Source organism: Argentina silus (assembly GCF_951799395.1).
Source record: "Argentina silus genome assembly, chromosome: 16".
In the NCBI taxonomy this organism is placed as follows: Eukaryota; Metazoa; Chordata; class Actinopteri; order Argentiniformes; family Argentinidae; genus Argentina; species Argentina silus.
Window position 1 is genome coordinate 2215800 of NC_139670.1, and position 16493 is coordinate 2232292.

The 16493-nt window shown below is 43.5% G+C and overlaps 1 protein-coding gene across 1 annotated transcript in view; it reads right to left on the reverse strand.

Moving 5' to 3' along the window:
- LOC310816852 (calcium-activated potassium channel subunit alpha-1a-like) overlaps window positions 1-16493 on the reverse strand; it is an 87252-nt gene that overhangs the window by 37490 nt on the left and 33269 nt on the right. Inside the window, exons 3-6 of the mRNA XM_083687171.1 lie at window positions 11970-12031; window positions 6689-6782; window positions 6378-6489; window positions 622-697 (exon numbers count right to left, since the gene is read on the reverse strand). Of these exons, the coding sequence (XP_083543297.1) occupies window positions 622-697; window positions 6378-6489; window positions 6689-6782; window positions 11970-12031 (344 nt within the window). The remainder of the gene's footprint in view (window positions 1-621; window positions 698-6377; window positions 6490-6688; window positions 6783-11969; window positions 12032-16493) is intronic.

Below are 16493 nucleotides of genomic sequence, written 5' to 3' on the forward strand. Positions count from 1 at the left end.
TCACATGGGACAGAAGAACAATACTGAACACGTATGTAAATGTGTCCGTTTTAGATGTTGAATTAAATGTTGAATGTTAAATTGATTGATAGTAATTTCCAGTGTTGGCTGGTACAGATGTATAGAACATGGTAGCAACAACAAAGCAGTAACGCCACGAATTATAGGAATGACCAGCTAAGGGATCAGGCTGGAGAAAGGTAAACACTCATAGAATGAGCTACATTACATTGTTTACAAAACATTTATAAAAGCAAGCTTATATTTTGGGTTCTGATGGGGTAAAAGAATTGGCGTTCATGAGTTCTATTCTTCAAGAATCAATGGCTGTATATCATTCCTTTAAAAGTACAAGGAATTGATGCACCAGTCCCAGATTGGCCCTTTAAGTAACCCGAAATGATACAATGGCAGTAATATAACAAAATGTTCCAAATAGATAGATAGATATATAGATATATATATTTGTTATATTATTAATATAATATATATTAGAATTGTAACCATGTCAATAATCATCACGGAATAGTCATAATTACAGGTAGTCAATCATACATTAATAATTAATACACCAAAATTAATATGTACTGTAAATAATAAACAAAGTAATAATGTACTTACCTTGTTTTTAATATATTCAAAAACTGTAAAATTTCTGAGAACTGTATCAATCTTAAGGCCCTTAAAAACCTCAAGCCTGTGTGGAAAAAAATAAAATAGAGGTTACTCAGGGGTGAATTCTTTGCACATGCCATTTCCGTCTCATTCCACTCATAGTAATCAACCTGTTCTCTGTATGCCGATACCAAATATCATACCTGTCATACCGTCATCCATCTTGATCAGATTCATGGCTTTTAGAAATGATACAATGCACAACCAACAGTAGGCCTCTCAAAATCTAAGTAACTCACAAAGTAGTAACAACAAAGCAACAGAGAACCAACTACAAAAATACTTCCAAAATCTCTATAAAAACAGACTCTGCAAAAAAGAGTCCCCATGTCCCCCTAAATACACAGCTCACATACTTTAATATCAGGAGACTCAATAGGCTAAGTCACAAAGCACCGGCATCTAGCAGATCCATTTTTCATTACTGAAGACCAAAATACAGAAAGGGGTAGAGATAAAAACCTGGATTAGAGTTAAGACAGGTGGACAGGCCCAGTTGACTGGGTAAACAGCCGTGACGTCAAATCCCAAATTTGTGGGCATTTAAAAAAAATAAAAGAAAGAAGCTAAACCAGTGCCTCCTGCCAAGAGGTCAAGGACAAAGGTGCACCGGACGATGGTGCCACCGCACTACATGCTGTAATCTATCAAAGGCCAGCCACATACACACACGCACACACACTCACACACACTCACACGCACCCGGTCCAGCCATCTACACCAACATAGGCAGATCATCTAGCTGGACCCAAAATAATGATTTGCTTATTTTAATACCACACATGTACAGTGCTTGTAGGCCACTCCTGGATGGCTCCTGACCAACTGACCAGAGATAAAGATTTAGACTTTTTTGTCAGGGAGAGGATGAATTTACAAACCAATGACAACATGTAAATATTATATTTTCCTCCACAATCAATGGTTATTGTCCATAAACCAAATACTTATCTAAGTAGATACTGTAATATTTGACTATGCAACATGTATTACTGTATGTCCTTAGTATTAACTTACTTACCAAAAATATGCCATGACCATAAACAATTACAACCCTAGATGCTTTTAAAAATATATAATTAGTTGCTACAGTACACATCAAGGCCACTAAAATCAGTTTGACAAAAGAAAAAGGTCCAAGTCTAATTTTCAGTCCTGAATGTTTCTGCAGGAAACTAGCTTCACCTTGTTTGCAGATGAATACCAAAGCAGCATCATCAAGCCAAGGTAGACCCACACTCATAAACTGTATGCTAATCTACTTATTGCAAACAGTCTTTATCCCTTGAAATGAATAAATAATCTTTGGCTAAACAGCCCAGAGAGTAAACGAAATCCATCATCATAGAAACCAACAGCATTTCCTACATGTCAAAACGGCAAATGATAGAAACGATGCTACAATACATCATACTGAAAATGTGACATTAATAAACATTTAAATGTCTTCCACCAAGCTCATATTGCTTTTCAAATTCTTTTTTTTGCCAGATGGCAAAAAACAAGTCCTGGATGTGACCTCCGTCCAGCTGAGCTGGAACAAGGAGTGGAGGAGTGTCGGAACAAGGCAAAGCCAACCTTTGGTCTTACAGGAGATCCCGTCTAACATCTCCCACACCATCCACAGGTCTTACCCCAGTAAGAGATGAAATGGAAGCAGGAAGTCAGGGTGTGGCAGAGGTCGTGCTGCTCCTCTTTCTCACTGGCCTGTCCGTGGCCCATCTTGACCCTGTAGCCGTTCTGAAACAGCTCCCCGCACGACTTCTTGCGACGGCGCGTGCTCACGAACGTCTCCACACGGGTGCCGCCGTCGGGCCCTCTGTACACCAACAACTTAGTCGGGATCATGTCTAAGTCTTGGTCTTGACCGTGACAAACGCTTCTGGCAGACGGTGAAGCTCCCAAAATGAAGCCCAGCGGGTCGTCAGTATCCAAACATGTCTCTGGCCATGGCTTCACGAGGTCTTCTGGGACGGAACTTACACCAGTTGATTTTCCACCCTCTACACCGCACAGCGAATCGATTCAGAGTAGCTCTTAACCGAAGCAGAGAGAAGACAAAACATGTGGGTTCAACGTGTCAGCAAGCAGCCAGCCAGGGATGAGGTAAACAAAAACAAAACAAAACAAAAAAACAAAACAAGGAAATTCGTGTTCTGGAGACAAGTCACGATCAGATTTACCACGGACACTCCTAGCATCCTCGTTATGAACAGTCGTGTACGGCAAGCTTAAAACAAACCCCTTTTCCATCAGGATATTACAGCATAAGCTTCTTTAGGATTCGCCCAGGGAGTGGCAGAGGCCAGGCAGAAAGTCTGTCCATGCAGGACCGGACGATGTACAGTACATCTATCTCAGCCACAGCAATAGGATTTGTCACATTCTGTCCCTGCCTGGTTTTACATTAGACAGTAATCTTCTAGAAAGTACTCTTTCACATTTACAAGGGTTAGAGAACAGCAATTGTCACTGAATTGTCACATGACGTGTCGGACGTCCAGTAGAGTTCTGTTGAGAGCTGAAAGGCTTTGGCAATCATTGAGTTCTTCTCTAGATTTAGTGGAAAAACTATAATCCTGAATTAATCACAACGGATGTAAGAAAAGCTGGCTGCTAGCTATTCCAACTGACTGTGCAACATACAGCACACTGTGTCAAAGAATCAAAAGGCGGGTATATCAATACCTGCAACAGTTGTGAAATATTTCATATACAGAAGGGTATTGTGGTGTAACTCAGCAATCAAAAACTCAGCAATCAATGGACATACAAAGTATCATTGTTATAAAATGCACAGCATGTTTGTACAGTGATATCGAACCAGACAGCTGTTCAAATCCAAACATCCTTTCCATAATCTCTACACTAGAAACCGTATCAACAAAATCTGAGCGTAAACATTTTAAAAGCATCCGTTTTTTTCTCTCTCCATCAGAACCGGTAAGTGGGATCATGTCAGGCTAGTTGCAGGTGACAGCTTAGCGCTAAAGGCCTTTTCTATGTTTACTTTTCATCCCATGAGTACAAAGCTGGAGCAGGAATTAGCTGCCAACATGGACATCTTATCTAAATGGGCAAATGTTCCGTTTTTTACCTCCTTGATCCCCACAAAGCTACACAACTGTTCTATCTGCAACCCAATGGGATATTTAACTGGTTCTTTATTCCAGAGACATCAAAACACAGTGTTCTGACCTTACAGCGAGAAGAAGGAGGAGCCAACATGAAAACTGACTCTACTTGTCTGCTATCACTCAACAGAATGACTTGGTGTGTTGCCAGGGGTAGAAGTGTTGCCAGGGGTAGAAGTGTTGCCAGGGGTAGAAGTAGTACCTAGCACAGTAACTTGGCATCTGGACTTGTTTATAGTATTTCCCTATGACCCTTTTTGTGAGAGCTCTCTTTCTCTCCCCCCGTCTCTCTCTCTCTCGCTCTCTCTCTGTCTCCCTATCTCTCTCTCCCTGTCTCTCTTTCTCTCTCGCTCTCCCTGTCTCTCTGTCTCTCTCCCTGTCTCTCTTTCTGTCTCTCTCCCTGTCTCCCTGTCTCTCTCTCTGAAAGTGTGTGTCCATGTGTGTCTTTTCTTTCTCAGAATGTTCAGATCAGAAGATTGGGGCCGTGCTCCAAATGAGAGCTTGTGCCTGACTATGACAGGGCATTCATTTAGAGAGGGCCGGAGCAGTCTCAAGCTCTGATACTCTGACCTGAGGTACTAGCAGAAGTCAGATTGACCAGCTGCCCAACAGCACACTCATATTAACCAAGATTATGTCGCCCCGGAAAATGTTTTCACAGATTTTAGCTGTCAATTTGAATTTCACTCATATGACATTTTGCCAGCAAATGTCCTCTGCATAGGTAATCATATAGGGAGGTTATGTACTAAAAAGGCTTAACCAAATTCAGAAATACCTTTTTAACACGTACAGAATGTCACACTGACACCTTTTCATCTATTTCAAAATGAACTGAAAGCCTGTTTTAGTTGGCCACTCACACAACTCCACTAGATGGCAGTGTTCCTGCACACTTTCCCAATATTCCCCTGCACCTTTGTTCTCTGTAACACCTCTGGAGGACATTCACCAGATTCACCATCTGTTTTCTAGGCTTTTGATCAATTAATAACATGCAATAAAAATGGTATTATGTTTAATTAATGTTTTATGCATAACTGATTAATTTATTAGTCTTCCTAGCATAGAATTTGATTTGGTCCAATAGTTCATCCAAAGCCCGGGGTTCATGTTAAACACGCTACATGTCACAGCAGGAAATAAATGTCTTTCCAGATGAAATCGACAAACTGTGGACTATTTAGAAACAAACAGGGGTCGCCTGTGTTGTGGCTTAGTGGCAAAGGTCAAAGGTCCCGACTGGACCATCAGTCTTCCCTGTCTGTCATCCCTCTCATCTACTTCCCCTCTCTCTAAATACACGTCCAATAAAAAAAAAAATACAAAAGGAAGGTGGAATGGGGGGAGGGCCTAATTGTATTGTTTTATTGTTCTATTTTGTAAATGTGTAAATTCATTATTGCTATTTTGTTAATATTTTGCTATTTTGTAAATCTTTGTCAATATTTGCTATTTGTTTTTTATGTCCCATGCACCAACCTCACCAAGTCAATTTCCTGTATGTGCAAATATACTTGGCCAAATAAAATAATTCCGATTGTGAAGAGGCCGGCCTCAGGTACAGCATGACTGCCAGGTGGGGTAGACAAATCCTCCACACCTGTGCTGTGATTGAGCAGAAAATCACCTCTGTAATCCTAATCTAATCTAATTCCTCCGAGGCCTATCCTGGTGATTAGCCTCATGCATTTAGCAGATTGGTTCTTGAACACAGAAGCCCGCTGACAAAGCCTATTAGTAGTCACTTTCACACCCATTCATGTACTCTCAATCAGAGACCAATTTCAATCAGGCGTCATTGCAGGGAAGCGATATATCTCTCTCCAATAAGGACATTCAGATGACGTTCTGTACAGAGTGGCACAAACTCTATGCTACAACACTGAAATTCGAAATATCATTACAGGTAATGGCACAGTCAATAAACAACCAAAACTATGTTCTCTAGTCTCATTCCCAGACACTTCCACCTAAATGCGCGAAAGGTCTGATGTACCAACGCGTCGAACTTGGCCTTCATTAAGCCAAGTCAGTGGCTTTACTTCGCATCAATCATCTCCCACAGCACCCCCCGCCACCCAATGCTTGCACGCAACATGTTTCTGATTCGGAGCTATGCCTCGCAGCCGTGTGATTCGCTGAAATCAAATAATATCAAATACTCAGTAAATTCACTCTCATTAAGGCCAGGTTTGAGTCATTGTTGGCTTATATACGCTGTAATGCGCACAGTAGCCTGCGGACGAATCTGGTGTTCTCAAGTGGGTGACTCAAAAATCCAAGGCTAGGTAACCAAAATAACCAAGACGTGACCAAACACAAACCCCTTTGAATCACCTCGAAATGAATTCAAAAGTTGGGACAGACAACGTTTCGCCTCCAGCTATCAGATTTCATCACAATGCTCTCTCAATCTCTGATATGCACAGAATGTCCACTAAGTGGCACTACAGACCAGAGCTCCCCACCAAGAAAAAACACCCAAGCTGTACTGGTACACTGTACTGGTACACTGTTGTACGCAGACAACAGCATGTTGCAGGTGCACAGGTCCAATATACTCACCAAGCCAGCTTCTGTTCAGATACACTGAAACAAACACGGGTGGAACCGTAAAGAAGTCCACCACAGAGTTCACCTCCAGCCAAAACCACAGCTTGTCGTTGGCCGCAATGAACTGCATGGGAGGGCAGAGAGACAACGTTAAAGTTAACTAAGAGACTAACACCTCCCCAAAACACATCTTTTGTCTCTGTCGAAGTCATTTCAACACTAGTGTTGTTGGTATTTTTATTATGTCACTTTCTATTGATAGTTTCTATGTAGTGCTACAACTGCATATAAATAGTTTGATTCAATTTGTTGTGTTTACTTACACGTAGACCGAAGTACAGCAAGAAGAACACGTTGAAAGCCATGTCGATCTGTAACGTGATGTCTTTGTAGAAATTCTGACAAGACTCAATTGGGCTGTCAAAGAAAAGAAAAGGTGTTTACAGTCTCACTATTAAGAGGCAACATTGAGATGAGGAGACTCGTAAATGTTGATGACATCTCATTTCATCAAAACAAAGAAACAAATGCATTCTTCTTTCCTGAAAATGCTTTTTTTTCCTTCTTTTTTTGATTTTTTTTTAAAAGAAGAGACAACAGAAATATTCAAAAAAGTGCAAAAGTTGGTATTTTCCAATGGTTTGTCTGTTGAGAAAAGAACATGCATTTATTGTTTATTGTACTTATTACACAAGCAAGTAAGGTAACAAGTCGATATCCCTAATTAACCCTTAAATAACTGCATGTGCATAGCTCTCTTCAAACTCTGTCACATTTACACGGTGTTACCTGATGATATATTGCAGTTAGGATACAATGTAATTCAGTAAAAATGTTGGCATTTTACTTCACGATATTGAAGGAATACGGTACATTACTGTTATGTTAAAGATGAACAGAGGGTTAAGGGTTTGTGAAATGCAGCGCAGTCTGCAGTTGCAGTGGTTTAAGGGTTAACAGCATGCAGGGTTCAGGGGCTTTCCTCGCGTGTTCAAGCAGCCATAGCAAATGCTAGCAATGTGATGCAGTCTCACCCTCAAAAAGCTTGTATCTGGCACTAAGAATTGCAATAAAGAGAAATAAATAAATATCCAAGTAAATGTTATGTACTCTGTGATTACTGTTACCAGATGTATAACTTGGGAACAATAAACGGCTGCGTCCTGAGAATGAGATCCTGTGTAATTACAGCTCAGGCTCATTGGAACACATGATAAACTGTTCAGAGAGTCAGACAGTACCGACCTGTACATCAACCTCTCACATGAATACACAGCGTATATCCCCATAGACACGGCATGGCTATAAACCACTACACAGTTACTGTCCTATAATATTCACTGAAGTCCCACGACCCCATGTGAGGGTGAAACACGTTCAAATTCGACAAAGTTGATATTCAACAACCCAGTTTTGACGGTGGGGCAGGGGTTAAACCATTTGGATGGAGAAGCTGGGGGATTGTTCTAGTCGAAGCATGCAGATTGTTATTCCTCTCTTGTTATAAGGGTTAAGCAGGCCGCTCAGTCACCCGCCTACCATGCTGCATCTAAAGGATAACCACCATCAGCGGGCCGTCACCACCTCCCCTGAACAAGAGACAATGAGGCAAGCCCTGGCTTAATACCTCCAGATTTAGGCCAGGATGCTAACGTTGTTACGTAAAAAATAAATAAATCATGAACTACAGCACCACACGTAACAAAATTCATTCCTCAAATAGAGACCCTGAACAGACAACAGTCAAATACCCCGGGGATTATTTCTAGCAGATCTAACATTATTATGTCTATTACAGCTGAATAATACAATATCTCGATCGGGACGTCAGCCGCGGGACTGGATCCCCCGCTACCGATAAACTACAGCCTTCCCATTCTCCCTACTCCATTATACCGTCTGAGTCTAACCACTGTGTATGACTTATTTGAGTCAATATTCATAAACTAGAACGTTTACGGCTTTAGACCGTTTTCTTTTTACAGTCCTGCTGCTGTTTATCACTTGACGGCCATAAAGCGAGTGCTACTCGTCTACCTTCCAAGAATAGCTCAAACTAGCTGAATAGCTCAAGCCTCATTCACAGTGATGAATACCTCTCAAAAGGTAGATGACAGGGTTGAGTAATGACCGCAGCGGGGTCCGATTTGCTGTGTTAAATAATTGAGTTCCAGTATGATTGGTCAGGAAGGGGGTGCGGGTTGTCCTTGTTTCAGAGTAGCCTACAAAACCCTCTCTAAAATACTCCCTATACCCTATTTACTCACTTGTACTCAAAGAACAGGGCTGTGCTCCAGAGCAGTACTGCTTTAAATAAACTTGATCTGCCACAGTGTTGGATCAGATTCAGTTGAATTTCCGCAATCCAAAACAAAGCATTGCCCTTCAAATTGATTTCGGGGAGGTTATCAACTGAATGTGTGTCAGAGAAGTCTGAGATTAAAGGACAAACAATCCTTTGGAGGAAAACAAATACTTATGCTGAGGTGATTACAGGAAGCACTGCACTGTAAGACACACAAGGTCACTCCTTATCAGAGTTGAGACCATTCTCAGTAGACAGCACAGGGGTTGCAAAAATGCTTACTTTTTTGGTTCACAGAATATTCTTCTCATTCTAGGTCAGGTATCCGCGGGACCAGTAGTCTAGTTGGATGCACCCGCTGCTTTATCTCTGTGTGCTTAATTCTATTCTTTATCAGAACCAGAGAATATCTCATGTATTTACTTTACTCAGTAGCTTCCTGGTGTGTGTGTGTGTGTGTGTGTGTGTGTGTGTGTGTGTCTGCTGTCTGTCTGTCTTTCTTTCTGCCTGCCTGCCTGCCTGTCTGTCTGTCTGTCTGCCCAGCATAAAGATGCCCCAGTGTGCCCACAAGGCTGATTACAGGAAGAGCCATATCTTTTACAGCTTACCGTTACCGACAACAAAGTGGACAAGTTACTGTTCTCTCTGTGCCAAAGTGTGAGGCAAGCCGCCGAGAGGCTCGTTGTGTGGTAAAATAATACCATTTCAAATGATACGAACAAACAACAACAAACACAGACGAATGTGATGACACTCTATATATATATATATATATATATAATCTATATATATATAATAATGCATTCACAATGTCGTAGAGAAAACAAGCACCCTTAAATAAGAGTGAACATGTCAAATGTACAGTAATAAATCAGCTATCGTAATGACAGTAGAGGACCCTAACCAATAAGGGCAGTGGCCCATTTGCTTTGTGAAACCCAGAGGGGTCAAAGGTCGTACTTAATCAGACGAAGAGGTCATTAACGTTTTAACTAGGCTGAGAGGGTGGGAGGCAGCGTACCACAGATGGTGCTGGAGAGGGTGTAACTCTACCTGTCATTGTTAAAAAGGTGATATATCTAACATTCAAGCTTTCTAAACGTTTCTTTCAGTCTGGCTTTCTTGTAATGACGATGTTTAATCGGTAGGGTTCAGGGACTAAGATCGCTTGGAATAAATATAGAATTTACAAACGCTGTTTTGGTCCCGAAAAGCTCTTACGTAAATGGAGTGTTGGGTTGCGACATTTAGTTTGTATTCAACCATGTTGCTGCTGGCCAGGGGTGGTGAGGGGGAGTGGACTCCATTTTCATCTTCCTGTCTCTGGTGGCTGCCTCTTCGATTCGTGCACCCATGCAGAAGCACAACAGCTAATGTCCGACACTGCAAGTCCATTTCGGGGGGTTATATTATTATTTGGGAGGATGGTGTTGTTTGGAACTTGGAACTGAATTTCGCCGCGGTGGCAGATGTGCTCCTTTAAGATAATGGAAGTAGACCATGCTCATAAACCATGTCAGGGCTGACCATAGGCCCAGATACTGGAACTGTCCAATTCTCTCGAATGAAACAATCCTCCATACGAGCAACACTCAGTGATGCTGTCAGCAGTGGAGTCCCGGCAGTAAGACCAGCTTCTATGGGGACCACCTTATTGGCAGTAAGACCAGCTTCTATGGGGACCACCTTATTGGCAGTAAGACCAGCTTCTATGGGGACCACCTTATTGGCAGTAAGACCAGCTTCTATGGGGACCACCTTATTGGCAGTAAGACCAGCTTCTATGGGGACCACCTTATTGGCAGTAAGACCAGCTTCTATGGGGACCACCTTATTGGCAGTAAGACCAGCTTCTATGGGGACCACCTTATTGGCAGTAAGACCAGCTTCTATGGGGACCACCTTATTGGCAGTAAGACCAGCTTCTATGGGGACCACCTTATTGGCAGTAAGACCAGCTTCTATGGGGACCACCTTATTGGCAGTAAGACCAGCTTCTATGGGGACCACCTTATTGGCAGTAAGACCAGCTTCTATGGGGACCACCTTATTGGCAGTAAGACCAGCTTCTATGGGGACCACCTTATTGGCAGTAAGACCAGCTTCTATGGGGACCACCTTATTGGCAGTAAGACCAGCTTCTATGGGGACCACCTTATTGGCAGTAAGACCAGCTTCTATGGGGACCACCTTATTGGCAGTAAGACCAGCTTCTATGGGGACCACCTTATTGGCAGTAAGACCAGCTTCTATGGGGACCACCTTATTGGCGTCCGGAAGACTACTGTAAATAATTCATTTTATGGCTCATTTTCTCTGCATAACCACTAATGCCTGAAACCCTTGGTTTTATAAAAACTTTCACCCTCCTGATTATCTTGACTTTCTTAATGGCACATCCTGTTCACAACATCAACCGCCCGCTATATAGCCCTTTTAATGCGAAACATGGCGAAATCTAAAAGGGCGTTGCACTTCCTCGCCCTTAATGAGTGATGTTGATTGTTCTAGAACAGGAACCATGGTCCTTTCCTGTCATTCTGACTGAGTGTCTGATCCTTGCTTTACAGAGATTAAGGCATTTTCATCTCGGGGCAAGGATTGACGGTCGGTCATCGAGATTGAGTGTACAGTCACAGCCCAGAGAATGAGCCACCTACCTGGAAATGATTTATCCCTTCGATATAGAAGAGACAGGACATTCACAGGACGCATGCTCCGATCCACTTAACTCACCAACTGCCAAATAGTTCTGGAACACTCACTGCCTAGAGTGCCAAGTGTTTTATGTGGTGTTTACCTAGCGACAATACTTTGATTGGCTACAAAATGAAGCATCATAATTTATGCATTTTTGGTGAATAAACTCACCCCTTGGCACTCCAGAGCGTTGACCGTTTGGGCGACTTGATTCACCCTCGGCACTACATGAGTTAAACACAGTGCTGCACTCTATTTGAGTGGGATTAGGACAGCATGTGGTGGTGAAGGTTGAATCATACCGTATATTCAGGTGTGTAAAGGCTCTGAAAAGCGTGTGAGGCTCAGGCTGATGAGAAATATTCCTCCATACTCCCACACAGCTGGCATTGTTTACTGCCCACCAACCTACTGTGGTAATAAGCCTCCATCAGTTTGAGCATTGGCAAGTGAACCTTTCCCAGCAATCAAGGTTAATTACAAGTTCCAGGCAGACATAATAACATTGTCTTTGAACACCAAAGGCATACAGCACAGTAACGCAAAAATAACAGTGATCTATTCCTCAAAACTAGTATTTTATAGAAAAGAATACTTACTCAGAGGAATCTATGAAGTATATTACAAGGGCTCCGATGCTGAGCGCAAACACAAGCACCACCTGTAAGAGAGAGAGAGGCAACGTTGGATTCCTGCTTTCATTCAGCCTGCCAAAGCCAAATACAATACAGGTATGCATTTCTTTAATGTCATTCATATCATGTTGCAGTAACTGCACAGCTGTCTTCTTACTGACCACTAATAGGGCCTGGCAGTTGCACGTTCTATGAGGCACACACAAAACACATGACAGACCCGTACTGTATGACACCTTGTAATGCCTTCAGAATACATCACAATGTGTTATGTCTGTCTGTAAGACAGACATTTCTTTTCAACTGGCAGGATCATTATGAGATGATATAAGACATTCAAATGCAGTCATAGATGCTTATCACAAGTCTTACAGTGAGCTATAAACTCATTATAACTGTATGCTCTGAGTGAATCGAACCGGTCTTGCTAATCCACGGTAAACCTTGTAGGCACATCTATATATACACACCAGTGGAGTAAATGGCTGTAAACAGCCTACATCGTTGAGCAAAGATAACAGGTAAAACAAAGGTCTTGAGAAGGAAACATGTCATTACTCTGGGGAAATTTAATATACTGAGACAGGAACGATTTTTTTAAGGCCAACGATAAATAATTCATAACTGCACTGTCAGAGTATATATATATATATATATACACACATCTGCTAATTCTGACAGTGTAAATACATAGACTGTTAGCTATAGATGAAAGGGAACACACACACAGTCAGGCACGCACGCACACACACACACACACACACACACACACACACACACACACACACACACACGCTGTAAACAAGAGATCAGCTCATCATGTCAATTGGCAGGGAGACGAGGAGAGGCGACAGAATGTGGCTCTGGTTTCGGAACACAAACAGGAACACAGCAGAGCCCTGAGCCTCTAGTCACACAGAGAAATCTCAACAACAAAACCAGGGCATTGACACCCTCTCTCCCTCTCTCTCCTCTCCCTCTCTCTCTCTGTCTCTCTCTCTCTCTCTCTCTCCCTCTCTCCCTCTCTCTCTGTCTGTCTGAGAGCTAGTGTTGCCTGACTGCTGGTGGTATAAAATAGAACACACAGTCTGCATCCTCTCCGCTGTGTGAACACACTGGGCCAGACTGCAGGTTAATAAACGCCAGCTCCAGAGGTATGTCAGGGAACAAAGCAGGAGTTGTCAGGTGACAGCTCTGACACCGATGGAGATTCTCCAAAACTTAATCAGTGGTGTTGTGGGCGCGCTGGCGGAGGAGGAAACCGGGCTAAACTGAGAGTGCAAGTAGCCAATTGAGGAAGAAACGGTTACACCCGGTATCACTTCCCATAACAGAAACAATGTGTTTATCTTAAAGGGATGGTTCTGGTTTTTCTTTATATTTTCTTGCGTACTTTAGGCTGTTGTACTGGAGGCTCAGACCGTACGTACCAACACTTTTTTTTTTATCATATTTCCATTCTTTGTCTGGGTCCGGAGCTAGCATTTAGCCATGTCCATGAATGGGATCACCTGTCCATAAATGGGATCTGACCATGGAGGCCATGGTTAGACCTAAAAAGGCCACCATTTGGCTGGGAATGAGCGAGTTTTTAGCACAATTCATCTGGAAGCCTCGGTAGCATCAGATGTGACAGCCAGGACTGCTGTGTGATGCGTTGCCTGCGCCTCGGAGTTGCCAGTGGTTGAAATGCGTGACAAACCGACGCCTCTCCCCAGAAGGGGTGCTATGGTGGCTTCGACACCCTTCATGAATGTCAACGGGTCCAGGGACAGAGGGACCTAGCAAGTCATCAGCCTATAACTTGGTTAATTATCGACGAGCCGGCGAGGGTTCAAACGATTCCAAAGAACTGCGAGCACCAAGCTAGCTAACGACCTTCTTGTACTAGCCTGCTAACTCAAGAGAGTAGCAGGTTCGCACAAGGGGGGAAAAACCCGTCAAACTTGGCTTACAAAATTCTGCAAGGTCTCCCGTGATTGTCTAGCTGAAACCGCAGGGTTCAAGGAGAGACAGCCTCGACAACGGCCCAGGGGAATCACAGGATTCTCAGTGGAACAGCTGAGCTAAGTTGTAGCTAGCTGCAGAAACACACAGTAAGCTTCAGACGGTCAGCGAGTGAAAAGTGGAAAGAATAAATGAGTGCGCTGTGCATCAGCCTTTACAGGCGGGGCTAAAGGCCTGCAGGCATCCTCAGCCTGTACCTCAGCCTGTACCTCAGCCTGTACCTCAGCCTGTACCTCAGCCTGTACCTCAGACGTGATTTAATAGGATTTTCTGCGAATAGGTACACAGAGTGCATGTCCCAGAGTGAGGGGGGGGGGGGGGGGGGGGGGGGTCAACCAGGTCAACTGAAACAGAACCAAGTTGATGAGATTATAGGGTTAGGGTGGGGTTATATCACACAACACCGAGTGCTCCACGCACATCAAAAGTCATTCAAAGGGCCATTGCGGACTTATGCATGTTATTATTGTTACGAAATGATTTGACCTAAATACTCGTATTAAAAAACAAAGTGTTAATGTGGGCCCTAATTCAGAGAAGCAGACTTGAGAGGAGCAACTGGGGTCAGTCCCGCAGAGAGGCGTGTAGACACGTTTTACTTAATGACGCAGGACATTCCAGTGACACTCCCTGGGCTTTGTCTATTTAGAAATTACACAATGGCCGTCCTGCACCAACAGCCAAACGCCATCCATTATGGATGAGCCCCCAGCCCAATTCATTTCCATGATGCGAAATCGTATTGTCACCGGCCTATCGATGGCTCCATAATGAGAAAACACCTTCATGAAATTTTAATTCGCTGTCTTCTCTGGGAGCAGGGGGATTTCTCTTTCCGTGCGTCTGGCCGTGCCACTTTAGAGGCCAGAGACAATGCCTGAGTGAGGGCCTGCATAATCTCCTACTTCATAATCCTTTTTTTTGTTTTGTTTTTTTTAAATATGTTTTTACGGCATTTCTGGTTTTTATTGGGATAGAGACAGTAGAGATTGACAGGAAGGATGGGAGAAAGAGAGGAGGGATGACATGCAAGATAGGTCGAGGGTCGGAATCGAACCAGGAACCTTGCGATTACGTGGTAAGCGCATTAGTGTGCTACGCCACTAAGCGCCCCCCCCCTACTTCTTAATCCTATCAATAATAATGAAGAAGCGAATCAAAAATAAACATCATGGGCAGGTGCTGTCGAGGTGTCCCACGCGTTACCGTAACGACAAGAAACGACACCAACGTTTCTCAGTCTGGATCTGTGTGACCAGCCTGCATCATCCATCTCAGTTATAGCATAATCATCATGCATCTGACTTCATGGCAATGGGCGACCATTTGTTGACAGATTGGTGTCTATCTCCACAAGGGGGCACAGTGAGCTCACGGTGAGTGATTTCCTGGGATAATGGAGTGGCAAAGAGTGGCCTATGTGAAAACATACAGATATTTTTGGGTGATTTGCATGTGGGGGGATACAATGAGGCTTCCAGGAACAGAAACCTGAGCCACCTGTAGACCTGCACAGTAACATCATACTGTGTACAGTATGGAAATGACAAAACCCAGGTTCAGCATACAAATTAGATCATACAAATACTGTAATGTTATACAACCAGGCCAGTAGATCATTCATTATGTAGGCTACAGTATAACTATAATCCGACTGTACACTGTAAAAGCTGGGTCATTGACAGTTTTTTACATGATGCCAGAGATACTTGACCAGTTGAGCATCATTCTACATGCCCTTAAGGCCATATTCTCATTGGAATTACAGTCCATTGTCACCTGGGAGTCCTATAAAAGGACTGGGGTTCGGTGTATTTGGGGTCGGTAGGGTGGCTGACTTCGTGCCCATGGCCTGTGTGTTGGTTTGTGCTGTTTAAATAAATGCCCCATCTTGGGCTTACCCGTCTTCAGTCTGAATGTCTCCTCACTGAAACCTCCAAACCGTGCACCACTCCACACACATGCACGCATGCCGTCCTTGTGGTCCTCTGTGGCTCAGTGGGTAGAGCATGGCGCTAACAACGCTTAGGGTTGTGGATTTGATTCCCGCTGGGACCGTATCTACTGAAAAATGTTACGCACTCACTGCAATGTAAGTCGCTTTGGATAATAGCGTCGGCTAAATGGCAGATACTGTCCTTCCAGAACCTTCTCCACCTCACACAACAGACCAAACCTCCCTCTCTCTCCTACGCCGCCCTCCTGTAGCGCTCACCAAACGCTGAGCGGGAAGCACGAATGATGAACTGCATGGAACCGTTTTGTGGCCTTGGCCTGGGCTCTGTGGCGCATCTACTGTACACATCAGCGGGGGCTGAGACGACCGTCCACAGCCTATTGTAGCCCCTCCACTGAACTCAATTACTTGTTTGGTATTCTTGGTATAGGATTACCGGAACGAAAATATCAACTGAATGATGTCAGGGATCCGTTCACTGCGGTGACTCTGCCGTTGCACACGCTACGTTGCCTTAGCTTCTG